Genomic DNA, 19060 nt, shown 5'->3' with positions numbered 1-19060 from the left:
ATTTGACATAGACTTACTGGCCACTGTATCAGCCATCATATCACAGTTGATCTCAGCCTCTTTCCTAACAACCATTTAAGAAGCTCTCTGCAGCTTCTCTCCCCCTGCCATCCCCTCATTACCCCATCCCCGTAGAGACGGTGCCTGCTCCCAGACTACCAATAACCAGCAAAAATCTATTTAAGCATAAAAATTCAAAAAGAAAAAATAATATAGCACCTTCAACTGCACCACAGACTAAAACAGTTAAATGTGGTCTATTAAACATTAGGTCTCTCTCTTCTAAGTCCCTGTTGGTAAATGATATAATAATTGATCAACATATTGATTTATTCTGCCTTACAGAAACCTGGTTACAGCAGGATGAATATGTTAGTTTAAATGAGTCAACACCCCCGAGTCACACTAACTGTCAGAATGCTCGTAGCACGGGCCGGGGCGGAGGATTAGCAGCAATCTTCCATTCCAGCTTATTAATTAATCAAAAACCCAGACAGAGCTTTAATTCATTTGAAAGCTTGACTCTTAGTCTTGTCCATCCAAATTGGAAGTCCCAAAAACCAGTTTTATTTGTTATTATCTATCGTCCACCTGGTCGTTACTGTGAGTTTCTCTGTGAATTTTCAGACCTTTTGTCTGACTTAGTGCTTAGCTCAGATAAGATAATTATAGTGGGCGATTTTAACATCCACACAGATGCTGAGAATGACAGCCTCAACACTGCATTTAATCTATTATTAGACTCTATTGGCTTTGCTCAAAAAGTAAATGAGTCCACCCACCACTTTAATCATATCTTAGATCTTGTTCTGACTTATGGTATGGAAATAGAAGACTTAACAGTATTCCCTGAAAACTCCTTTCTGTCTGATCATTTCTTAATAACATTTACATTTACTCTGATGGACTACCCAGCAGTGGGGAATAAGTTTCATTACACTAGAAGTCTTTCAGAAAGCGCTGTAACTAGGTTTAAGGATATGATTCCTTCTTTATGTTCTCTAATGCCATATACCAACACAGTGCAGAGTAGCTACCTAAACTCTAAGTGAGATAGAGTATCTCGTCAATAGTTTTACATCCTCATTGAAGACAACTTTGGATGCTGTAGCTCCTCTAAAAAAGAGAGCTTTAAATCAGAAGTGCCTGACTCCGTGGTATAACTCACAAACTCGTAGCTTAAAGCAGATAACCCGTAAGTTGGAGAGGAAATGGTGTCTCACTAATTTAGAAGATCTTCACTTAGCCTGGAAAAAGAGTCTGTTGCTCTATAAAAAAGCCCTCCGTAAAGCTAGGACATCTTTCTACTCATCACTAATTGAAGAAAATAAGAACAACCCCAGGTTTCTTTTCAGCACTGTAGCCAGGCTGACAAAGAGTCAGAGCTCTATTGAGCTGAGTATTCCATTAACTTTAACTAGTAATGACTTCATGACTTTCTTTGCTAACAAAATTTTAACTATTAGAGAAAAAATTACTCATAACCATCCCAAAGATGTATCGTTATCTTTGGCTGCTTTCAGTGATGCCGGTATTTGGTTAGACTCTTTCTCTCCGATTGTTCTGTCTGAGTTATTTTCATTAGTTACTTCATCCAAACCATCAACATGTTTATTAGACCCCATTCCTACCAGGCTGCTCAAGGAAGCCCTACCATTATTTAATGCTTCGATCTTAAATATGATCAATCTATCTTTGTTAGTTGGCTATGTACCACAGGCTTTTAAGGTGGCAGTAATTAAACCATTACTTAAAAAGCCATCACTTGACCCAGCTATCTTAGCTAATTATAGGCCAATCTCCAACCTTCCTTTTCTCTCAAAAATTCTTGAAAGGGTAGTTGTAAAACAGCTAACTGATCATCTGCAGAGGAATGGTCTATTTGAAGAGTTTCAGTCAGGTTTTAGAATTCATCATAGTACAGAAACAGCATTAGTGAAGGTTACAAATGATCTTCTTATGGCCTCGGACAGTAGACTCATCTCTGTGCTTGTTCTGTTAGACCTCAGTGCTGCTTTTGATACTGTTGACCATAAAATTTTATTACAGAGATTAGAGCATGCCATAGGTATTAAAGGCACTGCGCTGCGGTGGTTTGAATCATATTTGTCTAATAGATTACAATTTGTTCATGTAAATGGGGAATCTTCTTCACAGACTAAAGTTAATTATGGAGTTCCACAAGGTTCTGTGCTAGGACCAATTTTATTCACTTTATACATGCTTCCCTTAGGCAGTATTATTAGACGGTATTGCTTAAATTTTCATTGTTACGCAGATGATACCCAGCTTTATCTATCCATGAAGCCAGAGGACACACACCAATTAGCTAAACTGCAGGATTGTCTTACAGACATAAAGACATGGATGACCTCTAATTTCCTGCTTTTAAACTCAGATAAAACTGAAGTTATTGTACTTGGCCCCACAAATCTTAGAAACATGGTGTCTAACCAGATCCTTACTCTGGATGGCATTACCCTGACCTCTAGTAATACTGTGAGAAATCTTGGAGTCATTTTTGATCAGGATATGTCATTCAAAGCGCATATTAAACAAATATGTAGGACTGCTTTTTTGCATTTACGCAATATCTCTAAAATCAGAAAGGTCTTGTCTCAGAGTGATGCTGAAAAACTAATTCATGCATTTATTTCCTCTAGGCTGGACTATTGTAATTCATTATTATCAGGTTGTCCTAAAAGTTCCCTAAAAAGCCTTCAGTTAATTCAAAATGCTGCAGCTAGAGTACTGACGGGGACTAGAAGGAGAGAGCATATCTCACCCATATTGGCCTCTCTTCATTGGCTTCCTGTTAATTCTAGAATAGAATTTAAAATTCTTCTTCTTACTTATAAGGTTTTGAATAATCAGGTCCCATCTTATCTTAGGGACCTCGTAGTACCATATCACCCCAATAGAGCGCTTCGCTCTCAGACTGCAGGCTTACTTGTAGTTCCTAGGGTTTGTAAGAGTAGAATGGGAGGCAGAGCCTTCAGCTTTCAGGCTCCTCTCCTGTGGAACCAGCTCCCAATTCAGATCAGGGAGACAGACACCCTCTCTACTTTTAAGATTAGGCTTAAAACTTTCCTTTTTGCTAAAGCTTATAGTTAGGGCTGGATCAGGTGACCCTGAACCATCCCTTAGTTATGCTGCTATAGACATAGACTGCTGGGGGGTTCCCATGATGCACTGTTTCTTTCTCTTTTTGCTCTGTATGCACCACTCTGCATTTAATCATTAGTGATCGATCTCTGCTCCCCTCCACAGCATGTCTTTTTCCTGGTTCTCTCCCTCAGCCCCAACCAGTCCCAGCAGAAGACTGCCCCTCCCTGAGCCTGGTTCTGCTGGAGGTTTCTTCCTGTTAAAAGGGAGTTTTTCCTTCCCACTGTAGCCAAGTGCTTTCTCACAGGGGGTCGTTTTGACCGTTGGGGTTTTACATAATTATTGTATGGCCTTGCCTTACAATATAAAGCGCCTTGGGGCAACTGTTTGTTGTGATTTGGCGCTATATAAAAAAATTGATTGATTGATTGATAAGAAGCCCTATGATACTTTACTCTTGTTTTTCTCCTAAGATCAGCTATCACACCTTGCCTAGGCAGGGTGACAGAATAGTGAGGGTTCAAAATACTTTGACATACTCGTTCCAACCTGGTACTCCCTTGACATGCCTCTTACATTTGCAAGCTGGTATACATTTACTGCTAGCTTACAGAATATCAACAATGTTGCGATACATTTTACTGACTCTCACTATGTAAATTACAAAACTTATTGTCACATAAAACCGCACCATTCGGTATATACAAAGCATCTAACAAATGATCTAACTCATTCTGCTTCTAAGTGCTTATCAGTTGCACTATCCCACATAACAACATTACTTTTACAATGAGTGCTGGTATTACTGACAAAGCTATGATAATTAATATGAAAGTGTAATGTACACAAAATTGCCAAATGATCAGAAAAATTGTGAGGGCTGTCAACAACAACATAGTTTAATAAATGTGAGCATAAATTCTCAATAACAATAAAGAGCAACGGCCTAAACCTTTACATTGATAGGTATTTGTAAAGTTTATAGTTACATTTTTGGAAAAACAAAGCAATATACTTATCCAAGGCACTGCTACAATAAGAATTATAACCAAAATCACCAACAAGAAGTACATAAGACACATCTATATCATTGCAAATGATGTCATTCAAAATAGAATTGTACTCAACAAGATTTTGACCAAGGCTGTTGTCCTCACAAGGCATATATGCGCATCATTGATTTCTATTTAACCCATTAGATGGAGGATCGGGCCGACCACTCATTCGCAGACTGTTGCCAGAGCGCCGCCATCTTGGTTAGCGTCTGACACCCAAAGATAAATTGAAATCATTGTGGAAATGATCAATGTTTTTAAGAGAGTTTCAGGATAAATCTGCATTTTCCGTGCTTTTACTGTGCTGTTACATTTATTCAAACATTTGTACAGCTACTATTTCAATCAATCAATCAATTTTATTTATATAGCGCCAAATCACAACAAACAGTTGCCCCAAGGCGCTTTATATTGTAAGGCAAGGCCATACAATAATTACGTAAAAACCCCAACGGTCAAAACGACCCCCTGTGAGCAAGCACTTGGGGACAGTGGGAAGGAAAAACTCCTTTTTAATAGGAAGAAACCTCCAGCAGAACCAGGCTCAGGGAGGGGCAGTCTTCTGCTAGGACTGGTTGGGGCTGAGGGAGAGAACCAGGAAAAAGACATGCTGTGGAGGGGAGCAGAGATCAATCACTAATGATTAAATGCAGAGTGGTGCATACAGAGCAAAAAGAGAAAGAAACACTCAGTGTATCATGGGAACCCCCCAGCAGTCTAAGTCTATAGCAGCATAACTAAGGGATGGTTCAGGGTCACCTGATCCAGCCCTAACTATAAGCTTTAGCAAAAAGGAAAGTTTTAAGCCTAATCTTAAAAGTAGAGAGGGTGTCTGTCTCCCTGATCTGAATTGGGAGCTGGTTCCACAGGAGAGGAGCCTGAAAGCTGAAGGCTCTGCCTCCCATTCTGCTCTTACAAACCCTAGGAACTACAAGTAAGCCTGCAGTCTGAGAGCGAAGTGCTCTATTGGGGTGATATGGTACTATGAGGTCCCTAAGATAAGATGGGACCTGATTATTCAAAACCTTATAAGTAAAAAGAAGAATTTTAAATTCTATTCTAGAATTAACAGGAAGCCAATGAAGAGAGGCCAATATGGGTGAGATATGCTCTCTCCTTCTAGTCCCCGTTAGTACTCTAGCTGCAGCATTTTGAATTAACTGAAGGCTTTTCAGGGAACGTTTAGGACAACCTGATAATAATGAATTACAATAGTCCAGCCTAGAGGAAATAAATGCATGAATTAGTTTTTCAGCATCACTCTGAGACAAGACCTTTCTAATTTTAGAGATATTGCGGAAATGCAAAAAAGCAGTCCTACATATTTGTTTAATATGCGCATTGAATGACATATCCTGATCAAAAATGACTCCAAGATTTCTCACAGTATTACTAGAGGTCAGGGTAATGCCATCCAGAGTAAGAATCTGGTTAGACACCATGTTTCTAAGATTTGTGGGGCCAAGTACAATAACTTCAGTTTTATCTGAGTTTAAAAGCAGGAAATTAGAGGTCATCCATGTCTTTATGTCTGTAAGACAATCCTGCAGTTTAGCTAATTGGTGTGTGTCCTCTGGCTTCATGGATAGATAAAGCTGGGTATCATCTGCGTAACAATGAAAATTTAAGCAATGCCGTCTAATAATACTGCCTAAGGGAAGCATGTATAAAGTGAATAAAATTGGTCCTAGCACAGAACCTTGTGGAACTCCATAATTAACCTTAGTCTGTGAAGAAGATTCCCCATTTACATGAACAAATTGTAATCTATTAGATAAATATGATTCAAACCACCGCAGCGCAGTGCCTTTAATACCTATGGCATGCTCTAATCTCTGTAATAAAATTTTATGGTCAACAGTATCAAAAGCAGCACTGAGGTCTAACAGAACAAGCACAGAGATGAGTCCACTGTCTGAGGCCATAAGAAGATCATTTGTAACCTTCACTAATGCTGTTTCTGTACTATGATGAATTCTAAAACCTGACTGAAACTCTTCAAATAGACCATTCCTCTGCAGATGATCAGTTAGCTGTTTTACAACTACCCTTTCAAGAATTTTTGAGAGAAAAGGAAGGTTGGAGATTGGCCTATAATTAGCTAAGATAGCTGGGTCAAGTGATGGCTTTTTAAGTAATGGTTTAATTACTGCCACCTTAAAAGCCTGTGGTACATAGCCAACTAATAAAGATAGATTGATCATATTTAAGATCGAAGCATTAAATAATGGTAGGGCTTCCTTGAGCAGCCTGGTAGGAATGGGGTCTAATAGACATGTTGATGGTTTGGATGAAGTAACTAATGAAAATAACTCAGACAGAACAATCGGAGAGAAAGAGTCTAACCAAATACCGGCATCACTGAAAGCAGCCAAAGATAACGATACGTCTTTGGGATGGTTATGAGTAATTTTTTCTCTAATAGTTAAAATTTTATTAGCAAAGAAAGTCATGAAGTCATTACTAGTTAAAGTTAAAGGAATACTCGGCTCAATAGAGCTCTGACTCTTTGTCAGCCTGGCTACAGTGCTGAAAAGAAACCTGGGGTTGTTCTTATTTTCTTCAATTAGTGATGAGTAGTAAGATGTCCTAGCTTTACGGAGGGCTTTTTTATAGAGCAACAGACTCTTTTTCCAGGCTAAGTGAAGATCTTCTAAATTAGTGAGACGCCATTTCCTCTCCAACTTACTTTAAGCTGCGAGTTTGTGAGTTATACCATGGAGTCAGGCACTTCTGATTTAAAGCTCTCTTTTTCAGAGGAGCTACAGCATCCAAAGTTGTCTTCAATGAGGATGTAAAACTATTGACGAGATACTCTATCTCACTTACAGAGTTTAGGTAGCTACTCTGCAGTGTGTTGGTATATGGCATTAGAGAACATAAAGAAGGAATCATATCCTTAAACCTAGTTACAGTGCTTTCTGAAAGACTTCTAGTATAATGAAACTTATTCCCCACTGCTGGGTAGTCCATCAGAGTAAATGTAAATGTTATTAAGAAATGATCAGACAGAAGGGGGTTTTCAGGGAATACTGTTAAGTCTTCAATTTCCGTACCATAAGTCAGAACAAGAGCTAAGATATGATTAAAGTGGTGGGTGGACTCATTTACATTTTGAGCAAACCCAATTGAGTCTAATAATAGATTAAATGCAGTGTTGAGGCTGTCATTCTCAGCATCTGTGTGGATGTTAAAATCGCCCACTATAATTATCTTATCTGAGCTAAGCACTAAGTCAGACAAAAGGTCTGAAAATTCACAGAGAAACTCACAGTAACGACCAGGTGGACAATAGATAATAACAAATAAAACTGGTTTTTGGGACTTCCAATTTGGATGGACAAGACTAAGAGTCAAGCTTTCAAATGAATTAAAGCTCTGTCTGGGTTTTTGATTAATTAATAAGCTGGAATGGAAGATTGCTGCTAATCCTCCACCTCGGCCCGTGCTACGAGCATTCTGGCAGTTAGTGTGACTCGGGGGTGTTGACTCATTTAAACTAACATATTCATCCTGCTGTAACCAGGTTTCTGTAAGGCAGAATAAATCAATATGTTGATCAATTATTATATCATTTACTAACAGGGACTTAGAAGAGAGAGACCTAATGTTTAATAGACCACATTTAACTGTAAAGTAAGATTATTCAATCATTTCTCGACCAAGTTGAAAGAAATCTGCACTACACTGTTTACATGGAGTATATCACAAAGAAATGAATCTCATTCGTGTATATTCTTATATTAGTAGACTATACAATGTCAAAGCAACTGTCATGTGACCCACCAAACTGAGAGAAAAAGCATTTCTATTCTATGAATTGGCTCTTAGAGAATATCTCAGGATGGAAAACCTGATGTGAATTAAAACCCCGAAGCTAATTAAAAAGGGACAAATTGAGACTGATGAAACTGAGACTTCTAATTGAATCACTATGGCGAGATATTTATCATGACAAAGCATTCAGGCAGTAAAACTGAAGTCACTACTTTACAGAATACAGATAGACACACCAAAAAAAAAAATATTTTCCAACATTTATTCAGCAATTTGAGTAATAACCCCCACATCATTAATATTACATATAATATACACTTATGAAAGGTCACACTACAATTTTTTTTTGTTGTTGTTACCTCCGCCAAGGAGGTTATGTTTTTGGTCGCGTCCCTTGGTTGGTTTGTTGGTTTTTTTTTTAGCAGGATTACTCAAACAATCTTCAACGGATTTCAATGAAATTTTTACCAGGAGTGTATCTTGGCTTAACTTAGAAGTCATTTAATTTTGGTAATGATTTGGAGCACAATCCGGATCCAGTAATTTTTTTAAGGATTCTTTATCATTGCAGGATAGGGCCAATTTCAACATTTTTGCATCTAACTTCATGAAGATGGGTCACAAAGCCTGAACAAAAATTAAGTTACGACACAACAATAATTTTTTAGCATTTGTTTCTCCTCGTTGAATAAACTTGTTATTAGAAAATAAAAAAAACTTGTAGTTCATGCAGTTTCTCTTTATAAAAATACAAGTTCTGAAGCTCGTCTTCTTCCCACCCCTTTTCGGGCTAAATGCACGTGTATGTATGTATGTATGTATGTATGTACGTATGTATTTCCTGTTCTTTTCAACCCAATGTGGGTAAATGTAAATGTGAAAGAAATGCTTATTTTGTAAAGCTCGAAAAAAATAATCAATTAATCAAAAATCTAAGGGTTTAACCCTCTGTGGCCAACGCCGTTGTATACGACGGCTGAGACCAAGCTTTACCAAATTATAAATAACTTTTTAATGATATGAAATAGAAAGGACCTTTTTTTTTTTTCTGAAAATTTAACTCAGCGGACTTTCAAGACAATGTCCACCATCTCTGTACTCCTCATAGAAGCTGTGTGATGACGTAAGCAATGTGAGTGTACAATCAGAATTGGTTCACCATCGCATGGTTTTCCAAAATCCAATCGTAGGGCAGATTCACCTCACGTGACACACCAAAGATTGTTTTTAGGAGTGATGTGTTACTAGTTTATTATAGTTTGCTGTGTGTTTTGAATAAATGTGTGTGGAAACACAACATACCAGAGTCAGCAGATGTATCACCAGACAGTTTACATGTTGTATTGACACAGATATGGTGTATTTATTTATTTAGTTTTTTAACTGATCTAGTGTCTTTTTTCCCCCTCCTAGATTAGCCATGTTGTTCTCTCAGTGGGACACAAACCTTTGTGTCTGCAACCAAAAGAGACACTCATGCAAAACCAGCCTTTCAGCAACACATTTGCATCTTGACAAAGAAAATAATAACATTTCAGCAAAACAAGGTATTTACACCCCCCTCCCCCCTCCTCTTTTTGTACTGTGTGTTTGCTTATGTCGTTCTGATTGTCTTCACTGTGCAGGGTGTATGAGGACGCACACTAGGAAAGGGACTTTGTCGTCTTCATTTCTCCTCAAACATGAGCAGCTACAGAGTCCACAAGTGGAGTTCAGCATCACAAAGCCACCAGCTGCCAAAGGAGAACAAGAACTTATTATATCCAGCAAACAAAGTTCAGAATCTGCCAAACTGGACCAGCTGGCTGCCGGCATAGTTAAACAGGTGATCAGGGCGGCAACGAAAGTGATCATTGGCCTTCAGCAAACCACAGCCTCTGACTGTCTTAGTGAGTCACAAGGCCTGACAGCTCGTGCAAACACAGCTGGGTCCTCGAAATGTAACGCTAACCGCTGTTCAGCCGGTGAAAATGCACTTCAAGATTGTAAGGATGTGAGTGGAGGGGAAGAAAAGACAGAAATGGGTGAGGGGAAAAGAGGGACCGAGCAGGATATTTGCTGCTGTGGTGTTTGTTGTCTTGGCAGTGGACCAGGTTTGGATGAGTTCAAAGAGTTTCTTCACGGAAGGCCCGGAGAGAAGCTTTTAAATTTGTGGATGGATATTGAGAGACTGAAAGATATAAAGCACAGAGAGTGGAAGAAAAGGTAAAGATGTCAACACTGTCAAATCAGTCTTACTTTCTTATTTTTAACTAGCAGCTGTATTAAAAGCATCATTATTTAAACTCTATTAATGTAGAACACTATTAGAATTTGTATCTATTTATTACTTAGTAAAGGTGTTTATTTGTAAAGAGCTTTCAGTGATAAATCTGTGTGTGTGTGTGTGTGTGTGTGTGTGTGTGTGTGTGTGTGTGTGTGTGTGTGTGTGTGTGTGTGTGTGTGTGTGTGTGTGTGCGCGCGCGCGCGCACCAGATTTTTGGCCCTGATGAGGACCCGCTACCTGCTGAGAAGCTGCAGCAGCCTGAATGTGGAGCTGCTGTCCAGACTTGGCCTCACTACCTCCCCCTGCTGGACAGAGGAGAGACTGTGTTCAGTTCAACCCTGTGTCATTGAGTCTCTGCTGTTCTATTGGTGAGATTCACAATCACATCTGGCCCCCGTTTAGTCCATGAGCCCAAAGCCAATTTTGACCTAATTGGTATCACTTAACAATAAACTAAACAATACTTGCCATCTATGTACCATGTCCTACACAAAAAGCATACGGTATCCATCCCAGGGTGGCAGTGATTTGCCAGGTAGGGGTCAATAAGGTAGGGGTCAATAAAGGATTACACAGGGGTCAAAATTTTAAAATCCTCCAATTATATTCAAAAGTATGATTCAAAAAAAAAATAGTTTGGGCTATGTATGACTGATGATGTTATGATGTTAAAACAGCAAAAATGGTGACAAAGGTCACGCTCAACTTGTACAGGGGTCAAAAGTTAAAGATGCTCCAAAAATATTTGTTTTGTTTTTTCCTCCTGGCAGCGAGTCACTGTCTGCTCCTTTGTGTCCTGTTTGCACTCTGGGGGATGAGGAGGAGGGAGGGTGACAGTGTGTTTGAGTATGTTACAGTGCAGTGACAACCAACACAGTGAGCAGAGTGAAACGTTTTACAAGCCATATTTTTTAACTTTTCTTTCAATGTCTGCTCTGAGCGTCCTCGCTGTGGGTAAATTTCTCAATTTCCTTGAGAGAGTCTTCCCAAGGGATCAGTAAAGTTCTAATCTGAAAAAAAACAAAAAAACGCGAAACCCACTACACATAACAAACACTAACACTTTTTTCCCCCAAATACACCAAAAATTTCTCTCTGTGGACAACATAATGTAAAATGCGTTAATAAAAATCTCATCAAACAAACATAGGTTGTGATATCAATTTTGGTTAAAGGCAAAGAAAAGGTGAAAATGTGCAAAAGAAAATACAGATACAGTGGGGCCAAAAAGTATTTAGTCAGTCCCTGATTGTGCAAGTTCTCCTACTTAGAAAGATGAGAGAGGTCTGTAATTTTCAACATGGGTACACTTCAACTATGAGAGACAAAATGAGAAAAAAAATCCAGGAAATCACATTGTGGGATTTTTAAAGAATTTATTTGTAAATTCTGGTGGAAAATAAGTATTTGGTCAATAACAAAAGTTCATCTCAATACTTTGTAACTTAATGTTTGTTGGCAATGACAGAGGTCAAACGTTTCCTGTAAGTTTTCACCAGGTTTGCGCACACTGTAGCTGGTATTTTGGCCCATTCCTCCATGCAGATCTCCTCTAGAGCAGTGATGTTTTGGGGCTGTCACTGGGCAACATGGACTTTCAACATCTGGGACACTGGCTTTCCCACTCCAGGACCTTGAAATGCTTTTTACCGAGCCACTCCTTTGTTGCCTGACTGGTGTGTTTGGGATCATTGTCATGCTGGAAGACCCAGCCACGTTGCATCTTCAATGCTCTCACTGATGGAAGGGGGTTTTGGTTTAAAATCTCATGATACATGGCCACGTTCATTCCTCCCTTAACACGGATCAGTCGTCCTATCCCCTTTGCAGAAAAATAGCCCCAAAGCATGATGTTTCCACCCCCATGCTTCACAGTCGATAAGGTATTCTTGGAATGCAACTCAGCATTCTTCTTCCTCCAAACACGACGAGTTGAGTTTTTACCAAAATGTTCTATTTTGGTTTCATCTGACCACATGATATTCTCCCAATCCTCTTCTGGATCATCCATATGCTTTCTGGCAAACTTCAGACGGGCCTGGACATGTACTGGCTTAAGCAGGGGGACACGCCTGGCACTGCAGGATTTGACTCCCTCTCTACGTAGTGTGTATCCTTTGTTACTTTGGTCCCAGCTCTCTGCAGGTCATTCATCAGGTCCCTCTGTGTAGTTCTGGGATTTTTGTTCACCGTTCTCATGATCATTTTGACCCCACGGGATGACATCTTGCGTGCAGCCCCAGATTGAGGAGATTATCAATGGTCTTATATGTCTTCCATTTTCTTACAATTGCTCCAACAGTTGATTTATTCACACCAACCTGCTTAACTATTGTAGATTCACTCTTCCCAGCCTGGTGCAGGTCTACAATTTTCTTCCTGGTGTCTTTCGACAGCTCTTTGGTCTTGGCCATCGTTGAGCTTGGAGTCTGACTGTTTGAGGCTGTGGACAGGTGTCTTTTATACAGGTAACGAGTTCTAACAGGTGCCATTAATACAGGTAACAGGTGGACAGAAGAGCTTCTTAAAGAAGAAGTTACAGGTCTGTGAAAGCCAGAAATCTTGCTTGTTTGTGGGTGACCAAATACTTATTTTCCACCATAATTTACAAATAAATTCTTTAAAAATCCTCAAAAAAAAAAAAAAATTCCTGGATTTTTTTTTTCTCATTTTGTCTCTCATAACTGAAGTGTACCTATGTTGAAAATTACAGACCTCTCTCATCTTTCTAAGTAGGAGAATTTGCACAATCAGGGACTGACTAAATACTTTTTTGGCCCCACTGTTCACACATTAAGCAGTACAACTAAATTGAGGGGGAACAGGGTGAGAAAATAGTCAGCAAAAAAATCCTCCAGAATGCACCCCTGGACATCAAAAACCCAAAATTGTCTGGGCTTGAGTGGCCCCCAAACCCCTGCCAACAAAGGTCTACTATCATCAAAACAGAACCCCCCATGCCCATTTCAGATCCTGGCTACAGCCCTGAGATTTTAATTGGTAATTAATGGCTGTAGAAAAGCTGTTCCCTTAAAATGTGTTTATCATTAAGTACAACCCCAATTCCAATGAAGATGGGATGTTGTGTGAAATGTAAATAAAAACAGAATACAATGATTTGCAAATCCTCTTCAACCTATATTCAGTTGAATACACCACAAAGACAAGATATTTAATGTTCAAACTGATAAACCTTTTTGTTTTTGTGCAAATATTTGCTCATTTTAAAATGGATGCCTGCAACACGTTTCAAAAAAGTTGGGACAAAAGACTGGGAAAGCTGATGAATGCGCAAAAAACACCTGTTTGGAACATTCCATGGGTGAACAGGTTAATTGCAAACAGGTGAGTGTCATGAATGGGTATAAAAGGAGCATCCCCAAAAGGCTCAGCCGTTCACAAACAAAGATGGAGCGAGGATCACCACTTTGTGAACAACTGCGTGAAAAAATAGTCCAAAAGGTTTAAGAACAATGTTTCTCAAAGTTCAGTTGCAAGGAATTTAGAGATTCCATCATCTACAGTTCATAATATAATCTGGAAAACTTTCTACACGTAAGCGGCAAGGCCGAAAACCAACATTGAATTCCCATGACCTTTGATCCCTCAGGCGGCGCTGCATCATTGTGTAAAGGATCTTACCGCGTGGGCTCAGGAAGACTTCAGAAAACTATTGTCAGTTAACACAGATCGTCGCTACATCTTCAAGTTAAAATTCTACCATGCAAAGCGAAAGCCATACATCAACAAGATCCAGAAATGCTGCTGCCTTCTCTAGGCCCGAGCTCATTTGAAATGGACAGACGCAAAGTGGAAAAGTGTGCTGTGGTCTGATGAGTTCACATTTCAAATAGTTTTTGGAAATCAAAGACGTTGTGTCCATCCAAGCAACATCTTTTTCAGGGACATCCCTGCTTATTTCAACAAGACAATGCCAAGACACATTCTGCACGTGTCATAGTAAAAGAGTGCGGGTAGTAGACTGGCCTGCCTGCAGTCCAGACCTGTCGCCAGTTGAAAATGTGTGGCACATTTTGAAACGCAAAATACGACAACGGAGACCCTGGACTGTTGAACAACTGAAGTTGTACATCAAGCAAGAATGGGAAAGAATTCCACCCAAGGGAGTAACTTTGATTTTGATATTGGTGGGGACACAAAAGTGCTCCAAGACAAAGATTTTTTTTTTTGCATTACCACTCATAAGTTCATGTCATGCAGATGTTATAGGTTAACGAGCCATCCTAATGGTTAGGGAGGTGGTCTTTCAATCCCAACCTTACCTCTCTTTACACCTCCATCCATGACTGGAGTGACCTTGAGCAAAGCAACTAACCCAACATTGCTCCAGCTATACATTTAAATTGAATTAATCGAGGATGGATATTTAACACGAAGTATTGCAGTGACCCTATCTGCTAGTGTTGTGACATTTGTGAATAGGGATGGGTATTGATAAGATTTTATTGATATCGATGCCATTATCGATTCTGCTTATCGATCCGATTCTCTTATCGAAACCTCTTGTGAATTTTGGACTAAATCAATCAATCAATTCAGTCAATTTTATTTATATAGCGCCAAATTACAACAAACAGTTGCCCCAAGGCGCTTTATATTGTAAGGCAAGGCCATACAATAATTACGTAAAAACCCCAACGGTCAAAACGACCCCCTGTGAGCAAGCACTTGGCGACAGTGGGAAGGAAAAACTCCCTTTTAACAGGAAGAAACCTCCAGCAGAACCAGGCTCAGGGAGGGGCAGTCTTCTGCTAGGACTGGTTGGGGCTGAGGGAGAGAACCAGGAAAAAGACATGCTGTGGAGGGGAGCAGAGATCAATCACTAATGATTAAATGCAGAGTGGTGCATACAGAGCAAAAAGAGAAAGAAACACTCAGTGCATCATGGGAACCCCCCAGCAGTCTAAGTCTATAGCATCATATCTAAGGGATGGTTCAGGGTCACCTGATCCAGCCCTAACTATAAGCTTTAGCAAAAAGGAAAGTTTTAAGCCTAATCTTAAAAGTAGAGAGGGTGTCTGTCTCCCTGATCTGAATTGGGAGCTGGTTCCACAGGAGAGGAGCCTGAAAGCTGAAGGCTCTGCCTCCCACTCTACTCTTACAAACCCTAGGAACTACAAGTAAGCCTGCAGTCTGAGAGCGAAGCGCTCTATTGGGGTGATATGGTACTATGAGGTCCCTAAGATAAGATGGGACCTGATTATTCAAAACCTTATAAGTAAGAAGAAGAATTTTAAATTCTATTCTAGAATTAACAGGAAGGCAATGAAGAGAGGCCAATATGGGTGAGATATGCTCTCTCTCTAAATGTAGGCTTTACAGGTTTTCTATGTATTTCATTGAGTCTTAAATAAATATGAAATTGGTCACTGTATCCTTGATCTCTGGACATAAATAAAAATAATCAAAAAGGTGTTTCGCTTTGAAGTTATTAATTCCGACTGGATTCTATCGTTCTAACTTGACTCGGCAGAGAGCCGCGCAGCGTTTGGAGCTGTGTGAACAGAATGGAGGACAATTCTCATTTCTTTCTCGCAACAAGACAGGAGTCCCACTCAGTAACTTTAATCCGCACAAAAGTGACTCATGATTGACATATTCAGGGATGAAAGTGGCGAAAAACAAAAAAAGCTGAAACCCAAAATTACCCCCCAACACCACCTGCACGAAAATGTTTGAATTCTAGAAGCTCTGAAATGCAATCTGGGACTATTCCAGACGATAATGTTGGGAAAGTGTAGTGACACGGACCCACAACAGGGGGCGTAAATGAACGGACAATGGAAGGAGACAAATTATAACACTTTACTGTTGTGAATGTCACAACCAAACACAGCAGATTCAGAATGTGCAACAGTCAATTAATAAAGGTGTCGTGTGGGCAGGCTCGACGATAGGAGACGCCCGTCTGGAAACGAACCGGAACCACACAATTTCCACCGCCACCTGAACCCGAGGAATACTGGAGCCGCCAAGTCCCGGAGTCCCCAGGTGGCCACCTTCCCGGCGTGTCGGATCTGGTACTGCTGGCAGAAAGCAAAAGACAGTCAAAGAGTGGGTGTGTGTACACCCAGTAACAATGGTGGGAATGCCACCTCCACCTCTCACTCAACACGTTGCAGCGGTCTCAGATGAAAAGGAGCGCCGTCTTGCACAGCCTCCGCAAAAACGACCGGTTCTCCTGCAAACACTCACAATAACAGATTTATAAATCACAAAAGGCTGAGAGTATTACCTCCAGATGAAGATGATATCTCGGCAGTTTGGTGGAGGTGTCTTCCTGCTTTTATACCAGATGTGATGATTAGTGACAGCTGTCACGGATGATGGGTGACAGCTGTCACCACGGCTTGTTCCTGAGGCGGCAGCGCCCTCTCGTGCCTGAATCCCGCACTTCAGGCAGGGCGCCTTCTGGTGGTGGGCCAGCAGTACCTCCTCTTCAGCGGCCCACACAACAGATAAACTGGAGTGAGTGCAGCATCCATTTAGTGAGAAAAAACCCCAACTTTCCTTATTCAAATTCATTCCAGTAGTATTCTGCTCTTACAAGGATGCAGCAGTTTTCTAGCTTGGCAGATAGTTCTGGAGGAAATCACTGAAGAAATTAACACATTGAAAATATGGTTTGACCGAAACAAACTGTCATTAAACTTAAATAACACAGGGATGAAATGGAGGTGTAAGAGTCATTAGGTGTTCACAGGAAACATTTATTTCTGTATGTATGTATGTATGTATGTATGTATTTATTTATTTATTTATGTTCATTGTTAGTTGGTTTTATATTTTCTGTTGTGTTTCTATTCAGGTTCTTTTTGTCTCTTTCTCTAAAACTGTATATAATAAGTATATATTGTATGTAATAATCGTTAGATTATTAATATATAAACAAAAATAAATTTAAAAAATATTACAATTTGAAAACAAATGCACCCGAACGTGACGACAGCTGCAACTGCCTAATGCTAACTTTTAACATTGAAAATGCCATAGACATGCTAACGTGTTAGCATCGCTCCCGTTTTTAAGTTATAAAATACATCTATCAACTGTTTCAGAAGACCATAACAGGTCGGTTTAACATAAAAAAGGTAAATAATACTCACAGACGTATGTTCTTTAGGGTTTTAGCGGGGGAAAATTAAGCGAAAGAAAGAAAGAATAAACGAAGCAATCAAAGCACTGTTTCAATCTGCAAACCACTGCTTCGATTGGTTCAAGGTTACCATTACCAAATATCACCGAAGTCTACCTCAAGAGAGAGATAGGGGCCGGTGGAACGGGGGGGGGGGGGGGGGGGGCGATGGGTGGTCGCGGCCACTGTGGGAAGTGTGCTGCTTGGAGTGACAACTGGGATAACCAACGGGTAGCTAATCAGACAAGGATATCTACGTTAAAGAGGGGGGCTTCGAGCAGTGGCATACATTTAACCCTTTATGTGCCATATTAATGGAGGACAGCAGTTTTATTGGTCGTGATTACACAGTAGGGGGCTGAATATTGGTAGGGACGTGACCCTAGCGTCCCTACCCAAAATTACGCCCTAGATTCCACCTACAAAGCTTTGAATGTCCTCAGTTCCCAAACACTTATTGAGTGTTGTTAGAAGGAAATGTGATGTAACACAGTGGTAAACATACCACTGTCCCAGATTTTTTGAAATGTGTTGCAGGCATCCATTTCAAAATGAGCAAATATTTGCACAAAAACAATAAAGTTTATCAGTTTGAACATTAAATATCTTGTCTTTGAGGTGTATTCAATTGAATATATGTTGAAGAGGATTTGCAAATCATTGTATTCTGTTTTTATTTACATTTTACACAACGTCCCAACTTCATTGGAATTGGGATTGTATTTAAATAATGTGTATGTTAAAGCCTTTCTATAATATGATGCCACATTAGAAAAGAGCAGCAATGGTTAGTGTGTGAAATATAATCTTGTTCAGAGGGAAACAATTTGCTGTTTTTCGTAGCTGTCTCCACATTGTTTTACTTTAAATCCAAGGATATGATCGCTAAAGGGTTTCTATAAAAAGGTAGATGGTAAACAGCTTATGACCTGGCTGTGAAAAATATTTTAAGTTTTTTTTTGGGGGGGGGGCTTCCTGTAACTCTATAACACCCATAATACCGTTTTGAAATCTCTATGATCAGACAAATCATGTGGTGTATTTTCCATATGATAGGAGGATTTTTAAATATTGACACCATTCTGGCTATATTTGACGTGTATTGTCAAATACATTATTAAAGGATAGTTGTCAATCTGGTACTTCCACAGGGCTCCCAGGTTCTTGACATCTCTATATAGGCATGAATTTCACGACAACACCTTTGACATGGGGCTGTGGACACAGTGGGCTATGATGCCTTCAACAGAGTTATCTTACCGTGATCACATGACCCCACCTCCTTGCCGCCCTTCCACCTGCCTGCTCTGGTCCCCACATACAGCCCAAATACAGGTAGGAAAAACACTTGCAAAAATCCTGTGGAATGAAAACATTCCAAGGAAGCCTTTCTGTCTGGGTTGTCTACTTTGCATGGAGAATAAAATTTGTCAAAATGAATAACTTTTTCTGAAGAAAATTGTCTGTAAAAGTGATCATGTAATCCTTACATTTAGAAAAACAAATTCCTCTCCCCTCAGTATTTTTTCCAATGGGTTACAGGCAGTAGTGGCTCCTGAAAAATTTCTCAGGAGGGGCAGTTTTTCTGTTAATGATTAAGGCGACCCATTCAGTAAATACATTCAACAGGATAATTGTATCAATTTATTAACTGATTAACTCATACAGCAATACCTCCACTAGATGGCAGCATACAACAGA

The 19060-nt window shown here is 39.8% G+C and overlaps 1 protein-coding gene across 1 annotated transcript in view; it reads left to right on the top strand.

The window, feature by feature from the left end:
- Nucleotides 1-19060, top strand: part of LOC117513198 (regulator of G-protein signaling 22) — a 107853-nt gene that overhangs the window by 35289 nt on the left and 53504 nt on the right. The window contains exons 6-9 of the mRNA XM_034173494.1: nucleotides 9351-9484; nucleotides 9563-10142; nucleotides 10413-10571; nucleotides 18511-18694. Coding sequence (XP_034029385.1) covers nucleotides 9351-9484; nucleotides 9563-10142; nucleotides 10413-10571; nucleotides 18511-18694 — 1057 coding nt within the window. The remainder of the gene's footprint in view (nucleotides 1-9350; nucleotides 9485-9562; nucleotides 10143-10412; nucleotides 10572-18510; nucleotides 18695-19060) is intronic.

The sequence above is a fragment of the Thalassophryne amazonica genome, chromosome 7, assembly GCF_902500255.1.
Source record: "Thalassophryne amazonica chromosome 7, fThaAma1.1, whole genome shotgun sequence".
Classification (NCBI taxonomy): domain Eukaryota; kingdom Metazoa; phylum Chordata; class Actinopteri; order Batrachoidiformes; family Batrachoididae; genus Thalassophryne; species Thalassophryne amazonica.
The sequence above is the reverse complement of the archived record's forward strand: the minus strand, read 5'-3'. Positions and strand labels throughout refer to the sequence as shown.